This window comes from Rattus norvegicus, chromosome 11 (genome assembly GCF_021556685.1).
Source record: "Rattus norvegicus strain SHRSP/BbbUtx chromosome 11, alternate assembly SHRSP_T2T, whole genome shotgun sequence".
NCBI classification, from domain to species: domain Eukaryota; kingdom Metazoa; phylum Chordata; class Mammalia; order Rodentia; family Muridae; genus Rattus; species Rattus norvegicus.
This window is the reverse complement of record NC_141544.1, coordinates 81,308,198-81,333,836: the sequence shown is the minus strand read 5'-3', so window position 1 is coordinate 81,333,836 and position 25,639 is coordinate 81,308,198. Positions and strand designations below refer to the sequence as shown.

Sequence of the window (25,639 nt, the reverse complement as noted above, 5' to 3'; positions counted from 1 at the left end):
AAAGGGCATTGGTTTTCTTTTTTCTTTTTTTTTTCCTTTCTTTTTTTCGGAGCTGGGGACCGAACCCTGGTTTTCATTTTGTTTGCTTTGCCTTCTGTGTTCATGTCAGCTATTTTTGTGACTGCCATAATTACATAGATAGTTGAAGCTGTTTTCTGTCTCATGTTCTGGCCTATATAATTAATGTTTGAAAATCAAAATAAGATACTAAGCTAATGTCCCTGTTTATCTAGTTTATCTTTCTTATTATAAAAATACTATTGTTAACTATTATTTCCCTCCTGTGATTTTTTTTATTATTTTTTATATTACACCCCCGATATAATTACTTAGTCAAGAATAATGAAGGCTTTATAGTTATTTATATACTAATAAGTTCTTTCTTTAAAGATAAGAGACTAGGACTTCCAAACCTGTCAGAATCTTTGAATTTATGAAAGAGCACTGGAGCCAGGAACATGCAAAGCAGAGAAGTCCAGGGAGGCAGGCTAATAAGAAAATAACACACATTGACACACTTGAGTCCACGCGAACACATGCACGCGCGCGCACACACACACACTCTCTCTCCCTCTCTCACACACACACACAACACACGCACGCACGCACGCACACTAGTAGTTACCAGGCTATCTGGAGTCAGGGGAGAGGCACAAATGAGACGGTATAGGGCTTTCATTAAAGAGATGTGGTGAGGGGCTGGGGATTTAGCTCAGTGGTAGAGCGCTTACCTAGGAAGCGCAAGGCCCTGGGTTCGGTCCCCAGCTCTGAAAAAAAGAACCAAAAAAAAAAAAAAGAGATGTGGTGAGCCAAAGGTTGGGCATAGTGCTGTGCACCTTTGACCCAGCACTTGGTAGGTAGAGGCAGGTGGATCTCTGTGAGTTCAAAAACAGAGTGAGCTTGGGGCTCTCCATGGCTATGTTATGAGACCTTGTTTCAAAAAAACTAATAATGATAATCGTGATGCAAACCAGTTAGGCACTGTGAGCTTCAGGAGTGGTGATAACGCCCTGTGAGACTGTGAAGGATGAAACTCACTCAGCAGTGTCAGGCTTACGGGAACCAATCACAGGGCTGGTACACGCTGTAGCCATGGCTCAGGGCGAAGTGGCACTTTCTGCAGCAGTGCTTCATAGCATACAGTGTGATCCACGCTCCCAAAGAACTCAGGCAGCACAGAGTCTTCATATGGGAGATAGTAGGGTCACGCGCCTGGGGAAGGACGTGTATGGAAGTTAGTATATGATAGGACTTGGAATTAAAATGTTGTAGAAACTGTGGAGGTAGAAATACAGGCAACTGAATCATCAATGTGCCTTTCAGATGACAAAAGTCAGTCAGACTGTGACAGATTAGAAGCTTTTGAGCCAAAATAACAAAATAAAATTGTGCTACTAGTCACAAAGCCAGGGAAATCAGAGAGTGCCTTCTGGGAAGGTTTGGTGTGGTTCTGGGCATGGTGAACGAACGTTACGTTGAGGAGCATGTCAGAGAAGCAGCTCTGGAGAAAGGGCCACACGAGAGCTGAGACTGACTAGTGAAAGACACAGACTGCAGGCCGGGCAGCCCGGCGTGCTATCCTAAATAAGAATGCAGAGCATGTTGGAGGCAAAATAAGACATTTGTAAGGGATGGGACACGATCACCTAGTGCAGACAAAATATGCAGGGGCGGTCGTTGCTGTAAGGCTGCTAGGCTCTCTCAGGTACGCCAGAATAGACCTTTATGCATTCTGTTCACTGTGGTATAGTAGTAGACAGTTTGCTGTCAGCTAAAGGAGGAAGTAAACCTCCACCAAACTGGAATAAAGCTGTAGCTCCTGGGCGGGCAGGATGGCTCAGTGGATAAGGGCTCCCGCTGTAGAGCCTCACGGCCCAAATTCTTCCCACAGAGTCCAAATGTTAGAAGTAGAGAACCAGCCGTCCTCCTCCCCACATGTGCCGTGCACATCCACATGCATTTAAACACATCACACGCACATTCGTTCTGTGGTTTCTTGCTGCCCCGACTGACATGAAGACAAAAGAGAAGCAAGCATCAATCTGGTAGACTGACGCTCTCCCCCACCCCCGCCCCCACCCCCGCCATCTTCACATGGCACAGGTTCTTAGACGCTCAGTCACTCCTGGCCATCGTCACTGCTAGCCACCTGTGTTTGTCGAGATTTCACGTATTTGAACATGGTTTTTGAAGTTTGATAGTGCATTTTTTGTTTAAGCTTTTAAAAAGTAATGATTAACATTTATTTAAAAAATAAAGCATCTGGCCAGGTGTGGTGGCACACACTCAGTGTCAGCTTCACAAACCTCGGGCCATCCTGTGCTGCCCCTGACAGGTCAGAGGAAAAGGGAGCCTTCTGAATTCTTGTCTCCCTCCAAGGTTTAGTTAGCATTGGCTGTCAGGATTTCTCTTCTCAGGGGTGGTGGTGGTGCATGCCTTTGGTCCAGCACTTGGAAGACAGGGGCAGGCACATCTCTGAGCTCCATGTCAGCCTGCTCTACATTACAAGTTCCTGGCTCAAAAACCTTCAATAATTTTTTCTTTTCCTAATCCAAATTTGATTTGTTTGTTTGTTTTGTTATTTTAAAGCAATGAAAACCAGGTCAGCAAGATGGCTCAGTGGTTAAGGCACTTGCTGCCAAGCTTGACAACTTGAGTTCAATCTGTGGGGCAGATGGAGAGAATTGGTACCCTCATATTCTCCTCTGACTTCCATGTGTACAACCATGTGCCTACACATGCACACGCACATGTACAAGCTATACATACATACATACAAACAAAATAAGTAAATAGAAAATAACTTTTTATACTGAAAACTATTATTCTACAGTTGTGCATGGTTGCTTTTCTTTAGTATTACCTCCAGTAGAGGGAGTTTAAACCAGGAGGTAACTGGGCTTTGTTCTTACTCTAACTGGTGCTGAGAGTGAGAGTGTACCAAGGTGAGGGGCGCCCCTGCTAAAGCTGTGTCTGCCTTTTTAATCTGTAGTCTGTAAATTCCAACCTCAGATGGCAGGGAGGTTTCACAGTGCTGGAGGACATTACTTAATTCTCCACTGTCTAACCCCGACGGCTGTCTCCCGAGTTTCAGATGATATCCTACAGTGGTTTTGTGTGGTGTTCATATGTAGAGAAGGCTGTCTACCCCTTGCTAATGCTGAGTGGATGTTGAAGCAGACTTTTATGCGCACCTGACCCAGGATCCAGAGCAGGGGCAGCTTCCTGACAGCCAGGTTCTTCACTGAAGGAGGGGCATAAGGTTTGACATCGCTCTTCAAGATCATGGAAACAGAAGTCTCTCTGGTGTACACACACAAAATGTCTGTGCAGTCTTAACGTAGGAAATAAACTAGACCATAAATGATTTGCCATAATATGAGTTTACAGAATTCCTTAAAAGAAGAAAATAGGGGCTGGAGAGATGGCTCAGTGGTTAAGAGCACTGACTGCTCTTCCAGAGGTCCTGAGTTCAAATCCCAGCAACCACATGGTGGCTCACAACCATCTGTAATGGGATCTGATGCCCTCTTCTGGTGTGTCTGAAGACAGTGACAATGTGCTCACATACGTAAAATAAATAAATGGGGTTTTTTTTTTGGTTTTGGTTTTGTTTTTTTAAAGAGGAGGAGGAGGAAATAGGAAAAAAGGAGAAAGATAAAGCAAGATGATGCTTACAACCCTGGCCAGAGAGCATAGCTTGCTACATGAACCTCTTGCCCTGAGTATGGTACTTAGAACCTAGGGAAGAAGAGAACCGACTCCTGAAAGCTGACTTGTGACCTACAGATGTGCACCTGTGAATGCCCATAATAATAAACACACACACATAATAACTAAAGAAAAAGAGTGAGAAGCCCACTATCTTAGAACCTGAGTGTTGCTTTACATTGTGGGCTTTATTAAATAACATTTTGAGAATTTAAAATTTTTTATTTTGTACCTAGGATTGGACCTTAAGGTTCTTTAGGAGAATGTGTGTGTACAGGTGCTCACCCCCGGGTGTGTGTGTGTACAGGTGCTCCCCCCCAGGTGTATGTGTGTATAGGTGCTCACCCCCGGGTGTGTGTTTGTTTGCTTTGGTTTTGGTTTTGGTCTAGCTACACACAGAACAAAAACAGATGAGTATCTTATTTGATAGAATTCTTAATTGTGGTAGGGGAAGCAAAAAATGACACCAGCAAAATATTTCTTTTTAAAAATCCTCAGAGCTGAAGCTGGAGACATACATGGCTCAGTGGTTAAGAGCACTGACTGCTCTTCCAGAGGTCCTGAGTTCAAATCCCAGCAACCGCATGGTGCTTACATGGCTCATCTCCATAGGGTTGAGATAGATAGAGGAAGTATTTCTCTGGGTTTAAGACTAGCCTAGGCTATACAGTGAGACATTCATACCACCGCTGCCCAACTAAAAGATAATATCCTGTATACAGGTCTCTGACAGAAAGATGTTAACAGTCTGTTCTGTGAGAGGCAGGGCACCACTGCTGCATAAACATGCTGACTGCTGATGAAGTTCTGCTGATCTTCGGTATGTTTGTTGTTCAATGCAAGCTGGGCAGGTGTGGTAGCCAGCCTTTAACTTGTACTCTAAAGGCTGAGGCAGGAGGATCACCACAAGTTCAAAGTCAGCCTGGACTACTAAGTGAGTTTCCAGGCCAGCCTAGTACATAAAAAGGAAGACTCTGGCAAAGAAATAAAAGCCGGGAGCATTGAGGACATGACTCCTTCAGCAGTTTCCATCGTGCAGGTATGAGAGCCTGAGTTTGGATTTCCTGCAGGCATGTGAAAACCAGGGGCAGTGGCATCTTTAACTGCAGTGCTGGGAACAGGGTAGGTAGACAGAGGCAGGCAGATAGATACCTGGAAGAGTCAGTGAACCGCTGCTCATTGAGAGATCTAGTCTAAGAAAATCAATGAAAAGCAGTACAGGAAGATCCCTGACATCGCCTCTGGCCTTCACACTGTACACACAGTCAGAACCAGAGTGGGTGCCTGCCAGTAATTTGATCATGTGGGAAGTGGATGCAAGAGGATCAGGAGTTCAAGATCAGCCTAGGCCATTTCAAGACACTTCCAAACAAACAAAAATTACCAAGTATTAATAGACATGTAGCCTGGGCTATACAGTGAAGCTCTCCCCCATCCTTGCCTTCATCCCCAAAATCTAAGAAACTAAACATAAACCCTAGTAATGGAAATGCAGTTGTTGGAGCAGTCATTGGAGCTGGTGACATGGAAGTATACATTTTCAGTCTGTAGGTGTTATTGATTAAAATGCAGAATGCTTTTGGTGACATTGTGACTGCCTGAGAGGCTACAGAGTTTTTATGTGTATCTAAGGTCTCTCTTCAATCACACATCTTCTCAGGCATGAGTGAATAGCAAAATACAGTTCACAGTGTTTAGACTTGACGTGGAGTGCATTCACCATTAAATTTTACTTTATGGCTTTAGTTTAAACAAGGACAAATATTTCTTCCTTAGATCTCTTGAATTTTGGGTCAGAGAGATGGCATAGCAGTTAAGAGAGCATACTGCTCTTAAAGAGGACCAGAGTGTGGTTCTCATGTTGGGTGGCTCACAACTCCAGACTCCAGATCTCCCCCCCACCACACACACACACAATTTTTTTCAATTAATAAAAAAACCCTGAGGGCTGGAGAGATGGCTCAGTGGTTAAGAGCACCCGACTGCTCTTCCAGAGGTCATGAGTTCAATTCCCAGCAACCACATGGTGGCTCACAACCATCTGTAGAGAGATCTGATGCCCTCTTCTGGTGTATCTGAGGACAGCTACAGTGTACTTATATATAATAAATGAGTAAATAAAAAAAAATTTAAAAAAAAAAAAACCCTGAAATTTTCAAAACTTATGCCCTCACAGGAGGGTGAGTTCAAGGCCAGCTTGCCTTATATGGTGAGAGACTTTGTCTCAAAACAGACAAAAATCACTTAAAATTATAGGTGTGGTGATTCCCAGGTCTAGGTCAAAGATGAGTTTATTCAGGGGACATTCCTGGTTCTTTTTGAAAAATATTGTTCCTGCAAAATAAGTATATTTTAACTGGGCATGTCAGCCTACTCCTGTGGTCTCAGTAAGCTAGACAGGAAAATTGACACGAGTTTGAGGCCAGCCTTGGCTATGTGGTGAATGCAGGGTTAGCTAGGGCTACACAGAAAGATGGTGTCTCAAACAAACAAACAAAAACATGTGTTACATATGTTACAGAACCACCATCTGTTCAACACCGGACATTATGTTCTCCTCCAAGGGAAGTTATTTCTTGGCTTAATTATGGATTTGTATTTTCAGAAGGGTTTTGCCCACCCCCTGATTGTTTAGACTTAGTGTAAGAGTGTCCAAGGTGCACTTGTTTTTCTCGTAGGCCTTAATAAGTCCGAGTAACAGTAGACTCTGCTCTCTCCCACATGAAGGAACCTGAAGACATCAACGCAGATGATGAGATAGAGGACACCTGTGACAACAAGGAGGATGACCTGGGGGCCGTGGAGGAGCAGCGCAGTGTCATCCTGCACCTCCTGTCACAGCTCAAGCTGGGCATGGACTTAACCCGAGTAAGTGACAGGTCAGGTGCTGGGAGCCTGGGCTCTGTACCTCATGCTTCAGACTGACAGCAGACAGCCCCCTGTGGGGCTTCCTGGCTGCAGTCATCGCACAGGTGAAGCCAAGGCAGGAGACTGGAGAGCTCAGGGCCAGCCTGGGCTACTTAGGAGACACCTGTCATAAATAAATTGAGATTTGGTTCCGTCGAAAGCTGTAAATGTAGAGGTGAAAGATTGTTTTCCATACTTACCTTACTTAGAGTTAGGGCACTTTAACCAGAAAGCTTTTGCCTTTAGAATTGATTGTACATCACTGAAAGGCCAAGACTGCACTTTGTTCATTTGTTTGCTTGTTGTCTGCGGAGTGTTTTGCTTGGTTGGTTTAGTTTCTAGCTTAGACTTAAATGCTTGATAGGAGCTTTTTCTCTTACACCATGTGTCTGTGTGAAGTGTGTGGTGGTGCAGTCACCAGTCAGGTGGGGAGTGCAGTGCAACACCCCAGGCCTCACTGTCAGGAGAGTGGCTTACTACAGTCTTAATGACCAGTGAAGAGATCCTTACCCATGTCTCAGTTTGCTCCTCTGTTGCTATGATAAAACAATGACCAAAGCCAACATGGAGAAGGAAGAGTTTATTTCCGATTACACCTCGCAGTCCATCATGAAGAAAAGTCAAGACAGACACCTGCAGACAGGAACTGGAGCAGAGGCCACAGAGGCGTGGTGCTTACTGGCCCATTCCTTGTGGCTGGCTGAGCCTGCTTTCTTATACCTTCCAGGACCACCTCCCCAGGGGTGACACCACCCACAATGGCCCTCCTACATCAATCACTAATCAAGAAAATCCCCTACAGACTTGCCTCACAGGCCAGTCAGAGGTGTTTTCTCAGTTGAGGTTCTTTCTTCTGAGATGATCCTGGCCTGCGTCCAGTTTATGAAAACTAGCTAGCACATGCTGGCTGGCCGCACCTTTCAACACATACTGCCTCCTGCTCCCAAGGGCCATGATCGTGCGTGTGCTGCCATGCTCAGCTTTCCACTGTCTATTATTAAAGGCAGAAGGACTGGGGGCTGCAGGGGCTACTGCTCTTGCACAGGACTTCAGTTTGGTCCCCAGCACCCTTTTGGGCAGCTTATAACCATCTGTGGTTCAGGGACCTGATACCCTCCTCTGGCTTCCACTGGACTTACACTCATCTGTATACATCCTACACAAATATACACACACACTGATGGTTTAAAACGTAAAATCTTTACATAAAAAAGAAAGGAGAAGGAGACATGTTTTATCTAATAGTTTGGTATTATACAGTGTGCTGATACAGTCATGCAGCCTGGAATCCTGAGAACCTTAGGAAGAGGCTCAAACAGCCCTGGAGTAGCCCATGCTGCTCTGGACTCACCTCATCCTTCTGTCTGTCTTTTCACCTTGAATTTGTATTTAATGTTAACCGTGCAGGCAGTCTCACCTCCGTCTCAGCTCAGGCTTCTTCTGCTTTGTCCATGTTATAGGACCAGGTCTGTTGGTTTGCAGTTCTGTTTCCAATGCCTGTCCAGTAGGAGCTGCTCTTGGATGATAGAGATCATTACTTTGCAGATACGGATGTGGACTAATCCCCGTGTTAATGACCTGTCCTGATGTTGTAGGTGGTGCTTCCTACATTCATCCTGGAGAAGCGGTCCTTACTGGAGATGTATGCAGACTTCATGTCACATCCAGACCTGTTCCTAGGCATCACCAATGGAGCCACGCCAGAGGACCGAATGATTCGATTCGTTGAGTACTACCTTACCTCATTTCATGAAGGCAGAAAGGGAGCCATTGCTAAGAAGCCGTACAACCCTATCATTGGAGAAACTTTCCACTGCTCCTGGAGGATGCCTAAGAGCGAGGTGGCATCCAGTGTGAGTGGCAGCTCTTCTCCCCCAGCCGTCACAAACCATGCTCCTCTGCCAGAGGAGGCACTGGCCCAGGCCGCCTCAGACTGCTACACTGTCAGATTTGTTGCTGAGCAGGTTTCCCATCATCCTCCAGTCTCAGGATTTTATGCAGAGTGTGCAGAAAGGAAGATGTGTGTAAATGCACATGTCTGGACTAAGAGCAAGTTCTTAGGCATGTCAATAGGTGTGACAATGGTTGGAGAAGGTGAGTAGAAAGATGTTGTCCAGTTTTATATTAGACTTGCCAAGGTTGGAAAGGCTCTGTAGGTATGAGCTATAGGGCTTTAAAGATTCATTTGTATGTGTGATATAGGATAGGGGGGTAGCCAGAGCTACACAGAGAAACACAGAAAACAACAAACAAAATAATGATGATGATGATGATGATGAAGATGATGAAGAAGGTGGAAGCTGGGTATGGCAGACACTTCTTAACCCTAACACTTAGAGGCAGGGGCAAGCAGATCTATATGATTCCAAGGTTAGCCTTGTTACAGGAAGATGCTGCATGTTGACCTCAGGCTTCTTGATACATACACACAAACATACATGAATACGTGCATACCCCCTTAACCCCCTACACTATCAAAATGGGATTTAAGATCATTCATTCTGCTTTTGATATGTTCTTCAATGTTAGAAATTAGTTTAATTGCTAACTGACAGGAGAAGGTGTCATACCTTTAATCACAGTACTTAGGAGACAGAGGCAAGTGGTTTCTGAGTTCAAGACCAGCCTGATATGCAGAGCAATTTCTAGAACTGTCCGGGCTACACAGAGAGACTCTGTCTTGGGAAAATAAAACAAAAAATAGTAACTGAGATTTTAGGATTCTGAGTCTTTGTTTTCACTATATTTATTCAAATCTGGTTGAAATAGGGTCTCTATGTAGCCCTGGCCGGCCGGCCTGCCACTCACTGTGTAGACGAGGTGGACCTCCCCTCACACAGACCCACCTGCTTCTACCTCCATGTGCCAGGACTAGAAGCCTGCACCACCACACCCAGCTCCATTTGTCTTTGGTTATTCTAACATTTTAAATATTTATCTTAACTTTAAGAATAAAGCACAAACAAGGTTTCTAATCCCATTGCTGAGGGGTCAGAATAGTGGAACCATAGGGCTTGTTGCCAGCAGCCCTCACTTTCATGATGAGTTCTAGGCTAGTGAGAGACGCTGTCTCCAAAATAAAAGATGAAGGATACCTGAGGAACAACACCCACAGTTGTCTTCTGGCCTTCACATTCACACAGACATACAGACACCCTCATACAAATAAATGGAATTTAATACACTTTAAGGCAGTAATGTAGCTTGGGGACACTCACTGTGTCTTGGTTATCTTGTACAGATCAGTTATTCACTAGTATAAATCCCTGTTTTTGCTCTTTAATGGAACATCAGTTAATACAGAAACCCCAAATTGAGTATTTGCTTGAAAATCACCACTTAGCTTTCTTATACCTCTTGTTGCTTCAGAATTTGGCAAACAAAACTTGGGATGATCGTAGTTGATTTAAAGATTACATTTTGTCCTTCTTTCAAATACATAGACTAGAATGAAGCTCACTCTCTCATCATACTGAGTGACTGTCAAGCTGTGGCCAGGCCTTAGCAGATGCTGCAGCAGGCTTCCTCCTTAGCCCCAGGGCTTCATTTTATTTTTAGGAGTATTGGTGGGAAACTTAGACTGCTTGCCCTTTAACAGTTCCAGGTCCCATGAGCCCCAGAGGAGCAGGAAGGACACAATGAAGGTAGCCCTGATTCAGTGTTATCAGGAAATGCTCTCAAATGAAGTCACACTATCAAAAGGTTAATGAATATGTCATAATAATGCTTATTACTAGATAGGAAAAGATCTTTAAAATCGTTTCTTTGAAGAGCTGTAACCACCCTCCTGTCTCCACTCTCAGGTGTCCTTTGTCTGTTGGAGCACGGAGAAGAGTACACGTTTTCCCTGCCTTGTGCATATGCCCGCTCCATTCTCACTGTCCCTTGGGTAGAACTAGGTGGCAAAGTCAGCGTCAACTGTGCAAAGACTGGTTACTCAGCCAACATCACCTTTCATACTAAGCCATTTTATGGTGGCAAACTGCACCGGTAAGGACACCTTAATAATGATGTCTAGTGCTTGTTTTGCTCTTTGATCATGTACTATAACTCGTGACTCTTTGTTTTGTCTTATGTGGATGAGACTGAGGGTGTGTGTGTGAGTGTGAGTGTGTGTGTGTGTGTGTGTGTGTGTGTGTGTGAGAGAGAGAGAGAGAGAGAGAGAGAGAGAGAGAGAGTGTCAAAAGCTACAAACTACATAAATAGATGTCCAAAGGAAAAGGAATATTAAAGGCTAAGCGATGAGTCAGTGGTTAAGAACACTGCTGATGTTGTGGACACCCGTTTTGGTGTCCAGGAAGCACACTGGGTGGCTTTTGTAGGCACTTGCATACACATGGTTTATATACACATCTGCAGGCCAGATGTATGTCATGGTACGCAGACACACACACACACACACACACACACACACACACACACACACACACGAATACCATTAACAGTCAATGGAGAATGTATGTGTTGACATCTTTTAGGTAGAAAAACGTAGGAGTGAAATTTCTGGCTTACGAACCACATTGAGTATATTTCCATTTCTCATGTATGAGACTTGCAGTTGCGTGTAGCAATGTTACCTCTTCATTAGAAGATAGGTTCCCTTAATACTTTAGGGGTTGTTTTTTTGTTTGTGAGATGAGGTCTCAAGTAGCCCATGCTGGCCTTGAATTTGTTCTGTAGCTGATGGTCTTCTTGCCTCAGTCTTCCAAGTGCTAGGATTACAGACATATGCTACCACAATCAATTTTATTCAGTGTTGGGGACAAGCCCAGGATTTTGCTTTTCTTGGCAAGTATCTAACAACTGATTTATATCCCCAGCCCAATTACCTTTAAAGAAATGTAAAGAAGGCTTATTCAGTTCTGAAGCCCCACTTAATAGGTCTTAAATTACCATGCACAAAGCCCTAAGTTTCATCTCCAGCTCTGTATAATTGTGCTATGGTGTCACATTTTGTAATCCAGGAGGTAGAGGCTCAGAATTCTACCCTTGGTACATACTGAGTGGGAGATCACCCTGAGCTACAAGAGACCCTATCTCAAAAGCAAAACCAATAACCAAAGAATGGACTTCAGGGACTGAGTTTTGGTCTGTGGGAGTGCTCCCCTGGAATGTTTGAGATCCTGGCTTCAGTCTCTAGAACCATAAGCAAGCAGTCGACCAATTACATGTGTCATACCTCTGCACTCTAGAGAAAGCGGCCGTCAGAGCACTGGGAACAGAATCAGCCTGTTATTAGAAATCAGGGAAACTAGCCAGCGGTGGGGGTTCACATCTCCAATCTCAGCACTTGGGAGGCTGAATTAGGAGGATCATGGATTCCAGGCTTGTCTGGAGACCAGAATACTTTGGGAAATTCTTTTAGGAAAAAAAAATACATAAAACAAGTTAAACTAATAAAAATACCATGATTTCCAGAACTAATTAGGTTAATGGTATAACTGGAAACCAGTTCTGATTGACTTGTCAAATTAAAAAAAAAAAGTGGTGTTTAATATGCTTCTCATTTTCTGATAAAGAAAGCCTGTTCTTTTTTCCAAAAGAAGAGTAACAAACTGCTGGGGGTTAGTACTAAATTCTAGACATATTTGCATAAGTTTTTCCCTACCAGCCCTGAGGAACACAGTGGATAATGTCTGGTTTCGAATAATACTGATATATTTCTTAGTGAACCATGAATAAAACCCAAAGGCAAAGCCTTAACTTTCAGTAAAAGCTCTGTTATTTGTATTGATTTGCTCGATCCACAAACTTGTTGGTATTCCAAATAGCTAGACCCAACACTAGTTCATCTCAAAGTGTCTCTTCTTTTTTTTGCAACTAGACACTTCTCACTGTCAAGTTTCTATAAGTGAGAGAACCTACATTATCAGTTACCAGCTATTCAGTGTAACATTTAGCTTTGAGTTCTGTGTCATTAATTTGTTTCTGAGACAGGGTCTTCTGTAGCGCAGGGTGGCCTACAATTCTATGTGGCTAAGGATGACCCTGAAGGCCTTTTGTTCTTCCTACGTACTGGTCTTAACGTGTGTGCACTCTGCGTGGTGCAGTCCTGAGGATCGAATCCAAGGCTTTCTGCATGCTGGGCAAACTGAGGGACATTCTCAGCCCCACTGTATCATCTGTTGATACTGTTGAGTTAGGCCAAGAAATCTTTTCTTTTTCCTTCAAAACAAATCTTGTTCAAGCCACTGGGGGGAAGAGATAGGGGGTTTGTGGAGGGGAAACTGGGAAGGGAGATAACATTTGAAATGTAAATAAATAAAATAACCAGTAAAATGAAGCCACTGTGTTCTGAAAGCCTGTCTGAGTTGTGGAAATGCAGACTTGGTCGTTGCTGTTGTTACTGTGTGAATCAGGGTGTCTGCAACCTGAATTCTGTATGTGCCCAAACAAAAGTAACAAACAAACTCCATGAGAAAACCCACACACTTGTGTTAAAGGCTCCGGCTTCACTGCCAGCTGTTAACTGATGTGGCCTCTTCCCTGTCAGGTTCTGACTCTCAGAATGGACATCTCTGTTGTCTGGAAACATTGATTGACAGTCACTAATTTAGATAAAACTACTTCATAAACTGTACAAGGCACAGAGGTCTTGTGCTCACACATAAGCACTAAGGAAACCTGGAATGTTAAACACACAGGGCTGTTCCTTCCAGACAAGGAACACTGTATCTGCTATTCACACAGAAGGCTGGGATGGCAGTATTTACTAGTAGCAGCTTCGTGAATACTAGACCACCAGAAGAGAAGTCAACAAGAGGACTAGTCAGTCCTCAGACCTCAGTCCTCAGAGTGTATGTAGTTCTGCTCAGGTGTGCCCAGAGAATGGGAAGAATAGGTAGGTGATCGGCAGCATCTCGTCACATCCTAAGTGATCACAGCGGAGTCGTCAAGGAGTGGGAAGTACGGCAGGTGGGGTCAGAGAGGAACATGGGAGCTGCCAAGATGGCGCTGGCTTCAGAGTGCTCAGGCTCGTGCTGAGGACTTAGGTTCGGTTCCAGCATCCCACATGGAGGCTCACAACCATCTGTAATTTTAGTTCCAGGGTCTCTTCTGACCTCTGCTGGCACCAGGCATGCACATGGTACGCGTACATGTATGCAGACAAAACGTCCATACACAGAGAATAAAATAATAAATCTAAAAAAAAAATTTTTAGTAATGATCAAATAATCTCTTAAGAGGTTAAGAGCACTGACTGCTCTTTCAGAGGTCCTGAGTTCAAATCCCAGCAACCACATAGTGGCTCACAACCATCTGTAATGGGATCCGATGCCCTCTTCTGGTGTGTCTGGAGACAGCTACAGTAACTCATATAAATAAAATAAATAAATAAATCTTTTTTTTAAAAAAAAGAAAGAAATATTCTGGCTGACTTTTAAGAAGACCTTCATAATACAATTCTGTCTGTTCACATGGTTTGAAATATAGCCTAGAGTTCCTGTCCCTATAGCCAAGTGGACTTTGTGTCCAGTGAACCACAGTTAGCAATTACTTCTAACTTGCAACTTTGAATTTTTGATTTTCATTCCAAATATTCATACACCTTGGCCCCAGGATGTGGCCCACAAATCCTTCATTACAGGGTTCCTTGCCTACCTGCTTCCACCGCCTGCTTTGAGCTCCGAGCTTGCAGTTCTGTTGTGGAAGAGTATCAGAAGGAAATGGAGCTTCCTTTCTGGTTTCTTGCTTTGTACACACATGACAAATGTACCTGATTCCTTGTGCTCCCTTAGGTCCTCCAAGTTCTGTTCTGATAAAGGCCTTAACCTTTAACCTCTGCCTGCAACTCCCTGGGTTTGAATCTGTCTCTTCTGTGTTCTACAGGAAACATAAACGTCACTAAAAATGGTTGAGCGGTTCCTCTTTGTGCTTCTACCTGAGCTGAATCAGCAGCACTCTGTTGACAGCCAGGTGACTGTTCAGTTACTGTTCATTTCTCTGTTTCTGCCTGGGAACTTGAGATTTTACTGTGTTTCCTATTTCTCTAACTCTTAATGACTTGTACCGGTTTTGTACTGAATTGTGATTTTGGGGCCAGGCATAGTAGTTTAAAGGTTTCTTCCCATGCCTTTAATGTCAGCATTTAGAGGCAAAGACAAGGTTAACTCTTCTGTGAGTTTGAGGCTAGCTTGGTCTACATAGTTCAGGACAGCCAAAGCTATAGTGAGACCCTGTCTAGGGGAGGAAAACAAAAACATAAATAAACATTGGATGCTTGATTTCCAGACCTGCCGATGATTTAGGTAGAGAGGACTAGTGAGAGCTAGAGTGCAATGCTGTTAACATTTTTAGACTGTAATATGTTAGATATGGCTTTCCACTTATGCTGATGATCAGTCTGATGCCTGATATTCTCTCTGAAGAGCAAAACTGATGCATCTGAGCAGTTAATCGAGGACTCATCTGGCTCAGGTGCTGACAAGTCGAATCGTGCTCTGTGCAGTGGTTTTCCAGATGTGTCTTCGTGCTTCCACAGTCTAAGAAACCTTTGCTTCCCACCTGCTCTAGAGTCACAGCTGAAGTGAAGTACAACCTTACCAACACCGTGGTGTGCAGAGTGCAGGGGGAATGGAACAGTGTTCTGGAGTTCACCTACAGCAACGGAGAGACCAAGTATGTGGACCTGGCTAAACTGGCCGTGACAAAGAAAAGAGTAAGGCCTCTGGAGAAGCAGGATCCCTTCGAATCCAGGTGTGTTGACTCACAGTCAGGAAGGTTGGGGGCTCTGGAGTTAAGCCATGTCACTAAGTCACTTTACACTATATATCAGCTTTGCCATCTGTAGAATGAAAGACTTGGTCTGATCTCCTTCACTCCAAAACCCTTTGCCAGTACAGCATCTGATGGTGTATAATTTTAGTATGAAAAAGTAATAGAAAAGTTTTTGTCTCCCATATTAAAACTAACTTTGAAAACTACCAGCTGCCTGGTTGGCGAGCTGGCTCTGAGGGGAAGGCACTTGCCATGCATGGCTGACAGCCTAAGTTTGATCGTCTGAACCCATGAGAAAAGTAGAAAGCACCACTCTACAGGTTGACCTCTGACCTTCACAGGGCACCATGCAGCTCCTTCTCCCAATAGTAAACTCAAAATTCAAAAAGCAAACTACCACTGACCTAGTCTTCCCATAATACCAAATATCTGAACTATTCAAAAACTTTTACAACTCTCTCTGTCTAAAGTCAGCTTCTCCCTCTAGATTGTCTGCTTGGACTAAAGAAACGTATCACAGTAGACTGACTGCAGGAACCGATGGCTGGCTCTGCTCTCGAACCAGACATGGGAGAGAGACTCCTGGATTGCATTTCCTAACTAACATTCCCGTTGAAGGCTTTTCTGTGTGTGCCTTTGAGGCTGTTTATCAGTAGTGTTCTTCGGAGGAAAGCTTAACTGCGTCTTCAGTATACACTGGAGGGCTTTTATAGTTACACACCCTTTTTGGAGTCAGGATCTCACTGCTGTATAACCCTGGCTGACCTGGAACTCAGAGATCCACTTGCTCTGTCTCCCAAGGGCTGGGATTAAGGTGTGAACCACCATTTGAATCAGTTTTGCTAGTCTCTATCTTTAAGGAAATCAGTTCCTCTGATTTATACATTTATCAGTAGTTTATTAATCACCTCACCTCCCATGGGTCTATATAGGATATTTGGTGACTTTCCAGCATTCTTTATATCGAGTCCCCCAGCCACCCACTCTGCCCCATCAGTGCAGTTTAAGACTTAATCATCTCTACTCAGCCTTCTTGCGGTTTCATTAATTTTCCCCTTTTTTTTTTTTTATTTTTTTATTTTCTTCTTTAATTAAGTTTTTTGTTTTTTATTGTGCTGTGATTCTGTTTTGTTCATCATTGTTTACTCTCTTTGCCTTGTAATGTTAAAGCTGGCACTTATATCAGAGACCTTTTAACACTATGCTCGTGGGTTCTCTTTCCCCTTCACGGGGTTCTGAGGATCACTCGGGTCACCTGACTCGACTTTCCTGAACCTGGACAGAGACTCAGTCTTGAGGCTTAGTGGGTCAGATGGTGTCTGCACGGCGGCTTGATTTCTGCCATTGTAACGTGAAAGCCACGAACACAGTGCAGGTAAATACCTGGACACTGTCTAAGGCTTCTGCACAAAAACAGGCAGTGGCACGGTGTGTGTGACTCCTGGTTTAGTTCATCATGGGGTTTTGTTAGTTTCCCTAAATGTTTAATATATATCCAAGTGAGAGCTGTCCCATTTACTATTGCCAGCCTAAAGATCTGCCATCTGTTTTCTCTGTCAATGTGTCTTCTCTGGATGTTTTCTCTGTGTGGAGTCACACAGTGTGTATCTGGCTCTTGTGACCCATTTCCTGCAGGTCCAGCTTGTGTCAGCAGTCAGTCCCTTCATTTTAATTGCTGAATAGTATTCCACTGTGTGGGTGTGTCAAATCCATTGTACAAAAGATGCACATTACCAGATTAGGACTGTGATGAATCATAAAACTGAATATTTACAGTCAACTTTAGTGGAGACGTGTTTTTCCTGGATAAATGTCTAGGAGTAGGATTGCTGGATTGTAGATCCCTATTTTCCAAAATCAGCACACCATCTAACATTCCCGTTGGCTTTGAGTCACAGTTCCAGCCCCTCCACACCCCATGGATGGTGTCCTTACTTGCTCTGATAAGTGTGGAACTCTGTGGTCATGGACTGTCCCTTATGCTTGCTCTAATAGGTGTGGAACTCTGTGGTCATGGACTGTCCCTTATGCTTGCTCTGATAAGTGTGGAACTCTGTGGTCATGGACTGTCCCTTATGCTTGCTCTAATAGGTGTGGAACTCTGTGGTCATGGACTGTCCCTTATGCTTGCTCTGATAAGTGTGGAACTCTGTGGTCATGGACTGTCCCTTATGCTTCCTCTAATAGGTGTGGAACTCTGTGTGGAACTCTAGTGGTTTAATTTATAGTTCCCAACGATCGCACTTCAGTTCGGGCTGAAGCTGAGGCATTAGCCATGTCTGTCTTTTACAAAGCATCTTTTTACATTTTATCTTCTTTTTTATTGCCTTCTTTGTCTTCCTGTGGTGTTGTGGAGGGTCTGTGTACCCTAGGCTGGCCATGAACTCTGTACAGCCTTGACCTTCTCTTCCTCACACTTCTACTTCCCATACCCAGCTTTCTGTGGGGCCTGGGGACCTTGTGTTAGGCAAGCACAGCTGAGCCACGTCCTCTGCCTTGTGCTCTTCAACCTTTTAAAATATCTCGTGTTACTTGTTAATTCTGAAAGTTTCCTAAAAGCAAAATTTTTAACTTGAGGAAATGCTTCTTAATTTAAAAGCCATCGTTAGTTGCAACAATCTGCGTGTCCACTGCTGGGGCCCAGTGCTCTCAGAACTCGGGAGTGGACTGTAGATCTGATTAGAAAAGGTAAATGTTGGAAATTACTGAGACTTCTAAATTATCTCTTGAAGAGAATGTTTGTAAAACAGACCATTTTTAATTTTAGACGATTATGGAAAAATGTAACAGACTCTCTGAGGGAATCTGAAATTGACAAGGCCACAGAGCACAAGCGCTCCTTGGAAGAACGGCAGAGAACAGAAGAAAGGCTTCGGACTGAAACAGGCACACCCTGGAAAACCAAATATTTTATTAAAGAGGTATGTCCTGCACGCGTCCAGGCTGTGGCTCACTGTGTGCCCAGTGGGAACCCTGCCTTACCGAGTTAGTGCTGTGTTGCCGGCCCTTGTGCGTCTTCATTTTTAAAAATAGTGTAACTAGGATTGGGGAGTTGATAGGACAGCTCAGCCAGTGGAGCACTTCTTTTTTTTTTTTTTTTTTTTTTTTTTGGTTCTTTTTTTCGGAGCTGGGGACCGAACCCAGGGCCTTGCGCTTCCTAGGTAAGCACTCTACCACTGAGCTAAATCCCCAGCCCCTGGAGAACTTCTGTACGAGTACAGAGGCCCAGTTCAGATCCCTGGAGTCCTAGGAAAAGCTATAATCTCAATCCTGGGGAAGATCTGAGTTTGATCCTCAGACTCCACATGTTAGAAGAAAAGAACTGACTGTTTACCACCCCCACCCCCCACCCCCCATGAGCACACACACACGCACACACACACACACGTACACACAAGTAATTGACTGATTAAATGGATTTTTTTTTTTTTTTTTTTTTTTTTTTTTTTTTTTTGGAGCTGGGGACCGAACCCAGGGCCTTGCACTTGCTAGGCAAGCGCTCTACCACTGAGCTAAATCCTCAACCCCCTAAATGGAATTTTTAAAACTTAAAAAATGAGCCAAACTTCATATCTGGCTTCTACCCTTATGTACATAACACACACAGATACGCACTCACATACACACACACAAAGTCTAGCTTATGTGGGAGCTTTCTCATGAGCTTTCCACAACTTGTTCAAGTAATACAGCTTTTCCACAGATCAGATGAAATATTTTTGGGGATTGAAGTGGGCCACAAATTAAAGTGCTGACCTAGTGTTCAATAGCAGGAAGTGCAGGATGCAGTTAACTGTCTTTGCTTCACATTTTAAACTGGTCACTTCCAGGCATCACATTTCTTTTTTAAAGATTTATTTATTGTATATGAGTACACTGTCACTGTCTTCATACACACCAGAAGAAGGCATCACATCTCATTACAGATGGTTGTGAGCCACCATGTGGTTGCTGGGAATTGAACTCAGGACCTCTGGAAGAGCAGTCAATGCTCTTAACCACTGAGCCATCTCTCCAGCCCCCAGGCACCACATTTTAAGGGAGACAGAAGAAGTTTCATTGGTCATGGAGAGGAAGTGAAGTGACTAGATAGAGGGATGTTCAGAAAGAAAATCAGGGATACTTTGTGATGCATTTCTTCAAAGTCTCCGGGCTTGCTGCATGGAGACTTGTATCAGGGACTAGAAGCATAGCTCAGTGGTGCACTATTTGCTTGGCATTTTGAAAGCTCTGGGTTCGGGTTGGGGATTTAGCTCAGTGGTTCGGTCCCCAGCTCCAGAAAAAAAAAAAAAGCTCTGGGTTGATCACCAGAACCAAAAGTTCAAGTACTTAAGTAGAGCCCAAACTACCAGCAAGCAGTTCTTGGGAATAAGAGAGTGAGAACATAAGCCAGTGTCTCTGATACCGGGGCACGGCGGCAGTGCGCCTAACCCAGCCTTCTGCAGACAGAGGCAGGGGGAGGTCAGAGTCTTAGGATCCCCAGGACTGCACAGTGTATCCCTGGCAGCTAGAACATACCATCCCTTTCATACATTTGGAGATGATAGTTTGCAGTTGAACTACATGATGGGGAAAAAATAAAAACAAAACCACAATAGCCTATAATGGATTTGAGAGATAACTCAGTATTTAAGAGCATTTGCCACCTGTGCACATGACCTGGATCAGTTCTCAGCATCCCCATCAAGTGGCTCACAACCACCTGATCCAGAGGATACAGTGCCCTTTGACCTCCTCAGACACCTGCACATGTAGTATACATAAAGTTACATAGGCACAGACATATACATATAAATAAAAAATAGTTTTTTAAAAAAATCCATAATTCAGGCTGGAGAGATGACTCAGAGGTTAAGAGCACTGACTGCTCTTCCAGAGGTCCTGAGTTCAAATCCCAGCAACCACATGGTGGCTCACAACCATCTGTGCCTGAAAACAGCGACAGTACACTCACACATATAAAGTAAATAAATCTTTTTTTTTTTTAAATGTATAATTCGGGCTGGTGGCATCGCTCAGCAGGGAAAGGTTCTTGCTGCATGATGTTGATAATCTAAGTCTGACTCTGGCTCCTCCCTCTGGCCTCCATGTGTACATTGTTGCACACATATACCCATACAATAATAATAAAATTTAAAGTTCTTTTACAGTCCAGATTCATTTTAATAGCTTCTGTGCTTTTATTTTTCTAATCTTTACCAACTTTTTGTATAGGAGTAACAGATAGAACATTTTCCAACTCCCTGTTTTTTTGTTTTTTATTTTGTTCTTTTGTGAACAGAGGGGCTCACATGACCCAGTGTGGGGAAGAAAAGCAACTTTATGAAGCCGATTCTTTCCTTTTACCATGTGGGTTGCAGGAAGGTGCCGGGTCTTAAGTGGCAAGTGATTTTACCTGCTAAGCCCTCTTACCAGCCCCATCCGTGTATGTTTATATGACCAAACAGGCATTTCTTTTTTTTTTTTTTTAAGATTTATTTATTTACTATATGTAAGAACACCGTAGCTATCTTCAGACACACCAGAAGAGGGCATCAGATCTCATTACAGATGGTTGTGAGCCACCATGTGTTTGCTGGGATTTGAACTCAGGACCTCTGGAAGAGCAGTCAGTGCTCTTAACCTCTGAGCCATCTCTCCAGCCTCCAAACAAGCATTTCTAATTAGATTCAGAATTATACCCAGCTGACCTTGGGTACAAGAAATAGGTGTAGCAGAAACAGGTCTATCTATTGTTTAAAGCTCTTGACTGAACAAGAAGCTCACTCTGTTTTTGTAAAAAAAAAAAAAAAAAAAAAAAAAGAAAATAGAAAAAAAGAAAAAAGAAAAAAAAATGCCATTAACAGAAATGAAAGGGAAGCCCTGATTCATGCATTCATTCACTCATTCAGTTGTGAGCTGCCAAGTGGGTGCTGGGAATGGACCTCAGGACCTTCAGAAAAGCAAGCAGCAGGTGCTTTTAACCACCGAGCCTTTATGTGTCTTAGAGTTTTGTTTTTGTGAAGAGACTCCATAGCAACTCATAACAGAAAATATTGAATTGGGACTGGCTTACAGGTTCCCAGGTATAGTCCATTATTGTCACAGTAGCAAGCATGGTGGTTTGCAAGCAGTCATGGTGCTGGAGGAGCTGAGAGTTCTACATCCCAAACTGAAGGCAGCAGAAAGACAGAGTGACAGTGAACCTGGCTTGAGGTTGTGAAACCTCAAACTACCCCCAGTGACAGACTTTCTCCACATCGACTCCGGCAAGGCCACACCTTCCAATAGTGCCATTGCCTAGGGGCCTAGGGGGACATTTTCATTCAAACACTTCAACATGTAAACATCTCATTTGTATGAGCTACTGAGAGCCTATTCGTAAGTGTTGACTGTTTTAAGGATTTGTTTTACATGTGTTAGTGTTTATCTGCATGATATGTGCACCATGTGTGCCTGGTGCTTGAAGAAGCCTGAGGAGGGTGTCAGATCTCCATGAAGTGGAGTTGCAGTTGTGAAACTAAACTTGGATCCTCTGCAGGAGCAGCAGGCCCCTGGTTGATACAGAGTTTCAACTAGGGATACAAGGTGAAACCCTGCCTCAGAAAAGAAAAGAAAAGGCTGGAGAGATGACTAAGTGGGCCATTTTTTATTTTTTAAATCCCCACATGCTGTGGTTGTGGACAGGTGAGAAAGATAACAAGTGTGATGAAGCAATGGGTTTTTTCAGTAGAACCTAGAAGTCCTTTGCTAACTGCCCCTGGAGTCATAGTTAGAAGTGCAGGTTTAAATTTGGAGGGCGCTGGTACACAAGTCATCAGACAGGGTAGTTAATGCCCTCCCTTGTTCTGTGTGGGGCTGCATGGAGCCATGTGGCATCATGTGAGTACTGCAGGGCACCAGGGAACCAGTATGGCTGACGGTGGTCACCACAGTCATCAGTGTGAGCCCTGCTGCCAAGGGTCCTAGGTTATAGAGAGGTTGGTCTCCTGTGTGGTCCTCACAGAGCTCTGCATATCACAGGTGCTTCATAAGCATCAGTAGAATTTACTTCTCACAGCCTGTTTCCTTTCTACTACACTCAAACGCAGTCCTCCTGCCTCAGCCTGCAAGTGCTGGGAGTACAGGTGTGTCCCACCCACTGAGCTCAAACCCTCTGGTTTTTGTCTATAAAGTAAGATAATTGAGTAGCACATCTTTTTTATATGACTACACAATGTCATAAAATGTCATGCGATGTCATAACCACATTACACAACACGTGGTTAGCCGACATCTTTTACAACGAGCAGTGTAGACAGGTGAGTTCATATAACGAGCAGCCCAGACATGAAGGGAGACCCCGTTAAACACAGTTGCAGTTGAGGGCAGAGAGTAAACTCAGGTCTGCATTTGAGGCTAACAAGTGGGGGTTTCTAGGCACAGGCAGACTGAAAGAATGGGTGAGAGCGGCTGAGGTTGGTTAGTGTTGGGGTGAAGGAAAAGGACTTGGGAGTTCAGGTTTGGTAGATTCACATAACTGGTTCTTTAGGACTCATTGTTAAAACAAGATCAGGTGAAGACAAAGCTTACTCAAGACAGCCTGAAGAACCCTGGCTGGTTTAATTAAATTATGACTGAATTAAAGAGACTGAAGGCATAAAGGCAGAGTTCAAGGCTAAGCCTTTGCACACTGGTCCGCAGTCCTCATCACCCTGACCTTGCCTGCCACATTCCCGCTCTGTCTGTGACATTCTGCATTTCTGCCGCAGCTCTCTCCTCCCTCCTTCCTTGGTCTTGGCTTCATGGATACTTCTTGTACTCTGTCTGCTGCCCCTCATGCTGTGAGGCCCCATCCGCAGCATCTTGGCAAATGGCTTAATTGCTACAAGTGACCTCTGCAAAATTATAATGTCCAAGAGTCACACACTAAGTGATTCCACATACCACAGTCACTGTCTTTGCCTCTGACAGAGTACCTGCAAACCACTGAAAGGGGGAGGAGTCTGGCTTATGCTTCAGGGGCTGTAGTCTGTTTTGGTGGCAGGCGGAGCATGCTGGGAGCCGGAGGAGGCTGTTTGTCACCTTGGCAGTCAGGTCCATAGGAGGCAGAGCTGGACAAGTCCTCCAGGGACCCAGCAACCCACCACCTCCTAAACACACCCACAGTGGGGGACAGTTCACACGTACCTACCGTGGCTAAGATCCCCCTCAGCTGCAGGCTGTATCTGAGGTGTCAAGCACGGAGGCGCTGGAGAACTCCATGTTGCTGTTGGTCCTGGTTGGGTTCTGAATGGAAGATGCTGGAGGATGATTCTCTGACTGCCTTTCCACCTTTCCAGGGAGATGGCTGGGTGTATCACAAACCCCTGTGGAAAGGAATTCCATCACAACCAGCAGAGTGACACGCGCTTTCTAAGACTGGACCAAACGAGGTTCTCCTCTGTGTACCCCAAGCCCTGTCAGATGGAGTTGTTGCTCTGAGTGACCTGCCTCCTAACTGTACAGCCTGAACACGGATGTACCTGCTGAGCCCGTCACCCTGCAGCAAGACCAAAGTGTTACGGACATGTGATGGGCCTCTCCAGCCTGCTCACACACATGAGCCTTTCCCTACCAGTCCAGTCCATGCTTCATCTTTGATCTGATCTGAAAGCTGCTCGAGCCCTGCTCTGTTCAGGGGCAGCACACAACAGCAGAGAGAACTCAGTGACTTTGTAGTAAGAAGTCAGGTCTCTCGCAGCGTCTGTTTGGCTTTCTGTCCATAGCTGAAGTATTCTCTGCTCTTGTAAGCCAGCCAAGGAGAGAAATGTGACCTTCAAGTGGATTCAGCCGCTGTGCCTGAAGTCAGTGTTCACACATCACTGGGCTGTAGTACCATGGCCTCTCTTCCTCCGGAGGCCTTGCCTGTGTCTGAGGAAGCCCATCAATTGCTCTGTTGGAACTCTCTTTTAAAAGTGTATTTATAATTAGAATTGTAACCATGGAGGAATTTTTTTCTTCTGAGCATTTTAATATACTTGAAAAAACATTGACTTGAAAATTTCAGAACATTTTTCAATACCTAGTTTTATTAAATATTACACTTAAGAGACAATTTTTTAAAATGTGTTCATGTCAACATGAGATTTTGGCCTTTCTCAAGAACTAAGGCATTAAAAAATTAGCAAATATTAAAAAACAAAACTGTTACTTTTCCTTACCTATTTTCATTTGTAGGTTCATATTCAGTATTATGTGCTATCCTGAGCAAGTTTGCTTTATCTGACCTCTGTTCACTTAAAATCTGTTCATGGCTGTCAGTAATTCAATTATGTCTGTGGCTGAGTACACATAAAGTATGGTTTTATTTTATTTTTCAAGGAAATGTAAACACTGAAGAAAGGGTATGAACTAAAAAGCAGGAATCTGCATTCAGGTACAAACTGGGTTTTAATAGATATTTTATTGGGGTTGAAGAATTGCTGGCAGTGAACAGAATTGTGCTAATTATGGTTTTCATTTATTCAAGTATTTGCTGAGCACCCACTCGTGGTGCTGACTCTTGTTACTGCGAGCTACCTTACTGTCCCAGAGTGGTGCCTTACCCCGCTCCTGCCCACGTGGTCTTCCAGTCAGCGTGCGAACGCACCTGTCGCTCTTAGGCCGTGCCAGGCGGCCGCGTCTGTGCTCTGAGAAACCTTCTCTTAGTAGGGTTCATAGGATGGAAACAGCGACAATGGTTTTTCCGCAAATTGTAAATTTAAAGAATTGGTCTGTGTACAACCATTTTAATGATTCCCTTTTCATTTTTGCTGTGAAGTGCACTGAAAAAAATCTCAAAATGAGCTATAGTTCATGTGTTGGGAAAATTGAAAAACAATAAAAATAGAGACAGCAGTATTGGCGTCTTTTATAAATCGAGGGAAAAGATAGTATCTGTGACACACACCCCAACACAAAAGCTGTACAAACCACTCTTCAGATGGCCAACACAAGACAGACTCCGCGACATCTTTGGGTTTGTGTTTGTATGGGAGTCCTGAACAGACGTCTGTCTCAGCGTCTATGCGTTCCTTTGCTTTTTCTTTGGTCTTATAAAGGACAACATTTAATTGGGGCTGGCTTACAGTTCAGAGCTTCAGTCCATTATCATGGTGGTCAGCATGGTGGCGTGCAGGCAGGCATAGTGCTACAGAAGGAGCCGAGAGGTCTACATCTTACTCTACAGGCAGCAGGAAAAGAGTGGGCCATACTAGGCCTGGCTTGAGCTTCTGAAACCTCAAAGTCCTACCCCAGTGACTACCACCTCCAAAAGGCCACACCTCCTAATAATGCCTCTCCCTCTGAGCTTGTGGGAGCCATC

General features: G+C 44.1%; 1 protein-coding gene across 8 annotated transcripts in view; it reads left to right on the top strand.

The window, feature by feature from the left end:
- The window catches only part of Osbpl11 (oxysterol binding protein-like 11), an 83,143-nt gene extending 57,970 nt beyond the window's left edge, over window positions 1–25,173 (top strand). For 7 of the 8 annotated variants that reach the window (XM_087576199.1, XM_087576197.1, XM_087576200.1 and 4 more), the window contains 6 exons: window positions 6,439–6,579; window positions 8,214–8,712; window positions 10,422–10,608; window positions 15,133–15,315; window positions 18,104–18,257; window positions 23,637–25,173. In XM_087576199.1, the coding sequence (XP_087432325.1) occupies window positions 6,439–6,579; window positions 8,214–8,712; window positions 10,422–10,608; window positions 15,133–15,315; window positions 18,104–18,257; window positions 23,637–23,699 (1,227 nt within the window). In that variant the 3' untranslated portion in view covers window positions 23,700–25,173. 8 annotated transcript variants of the gene reach the window in all.
- The last annotated feature ends 466 nt before the right edge of the window (window positions 25,174–25,639 follow it).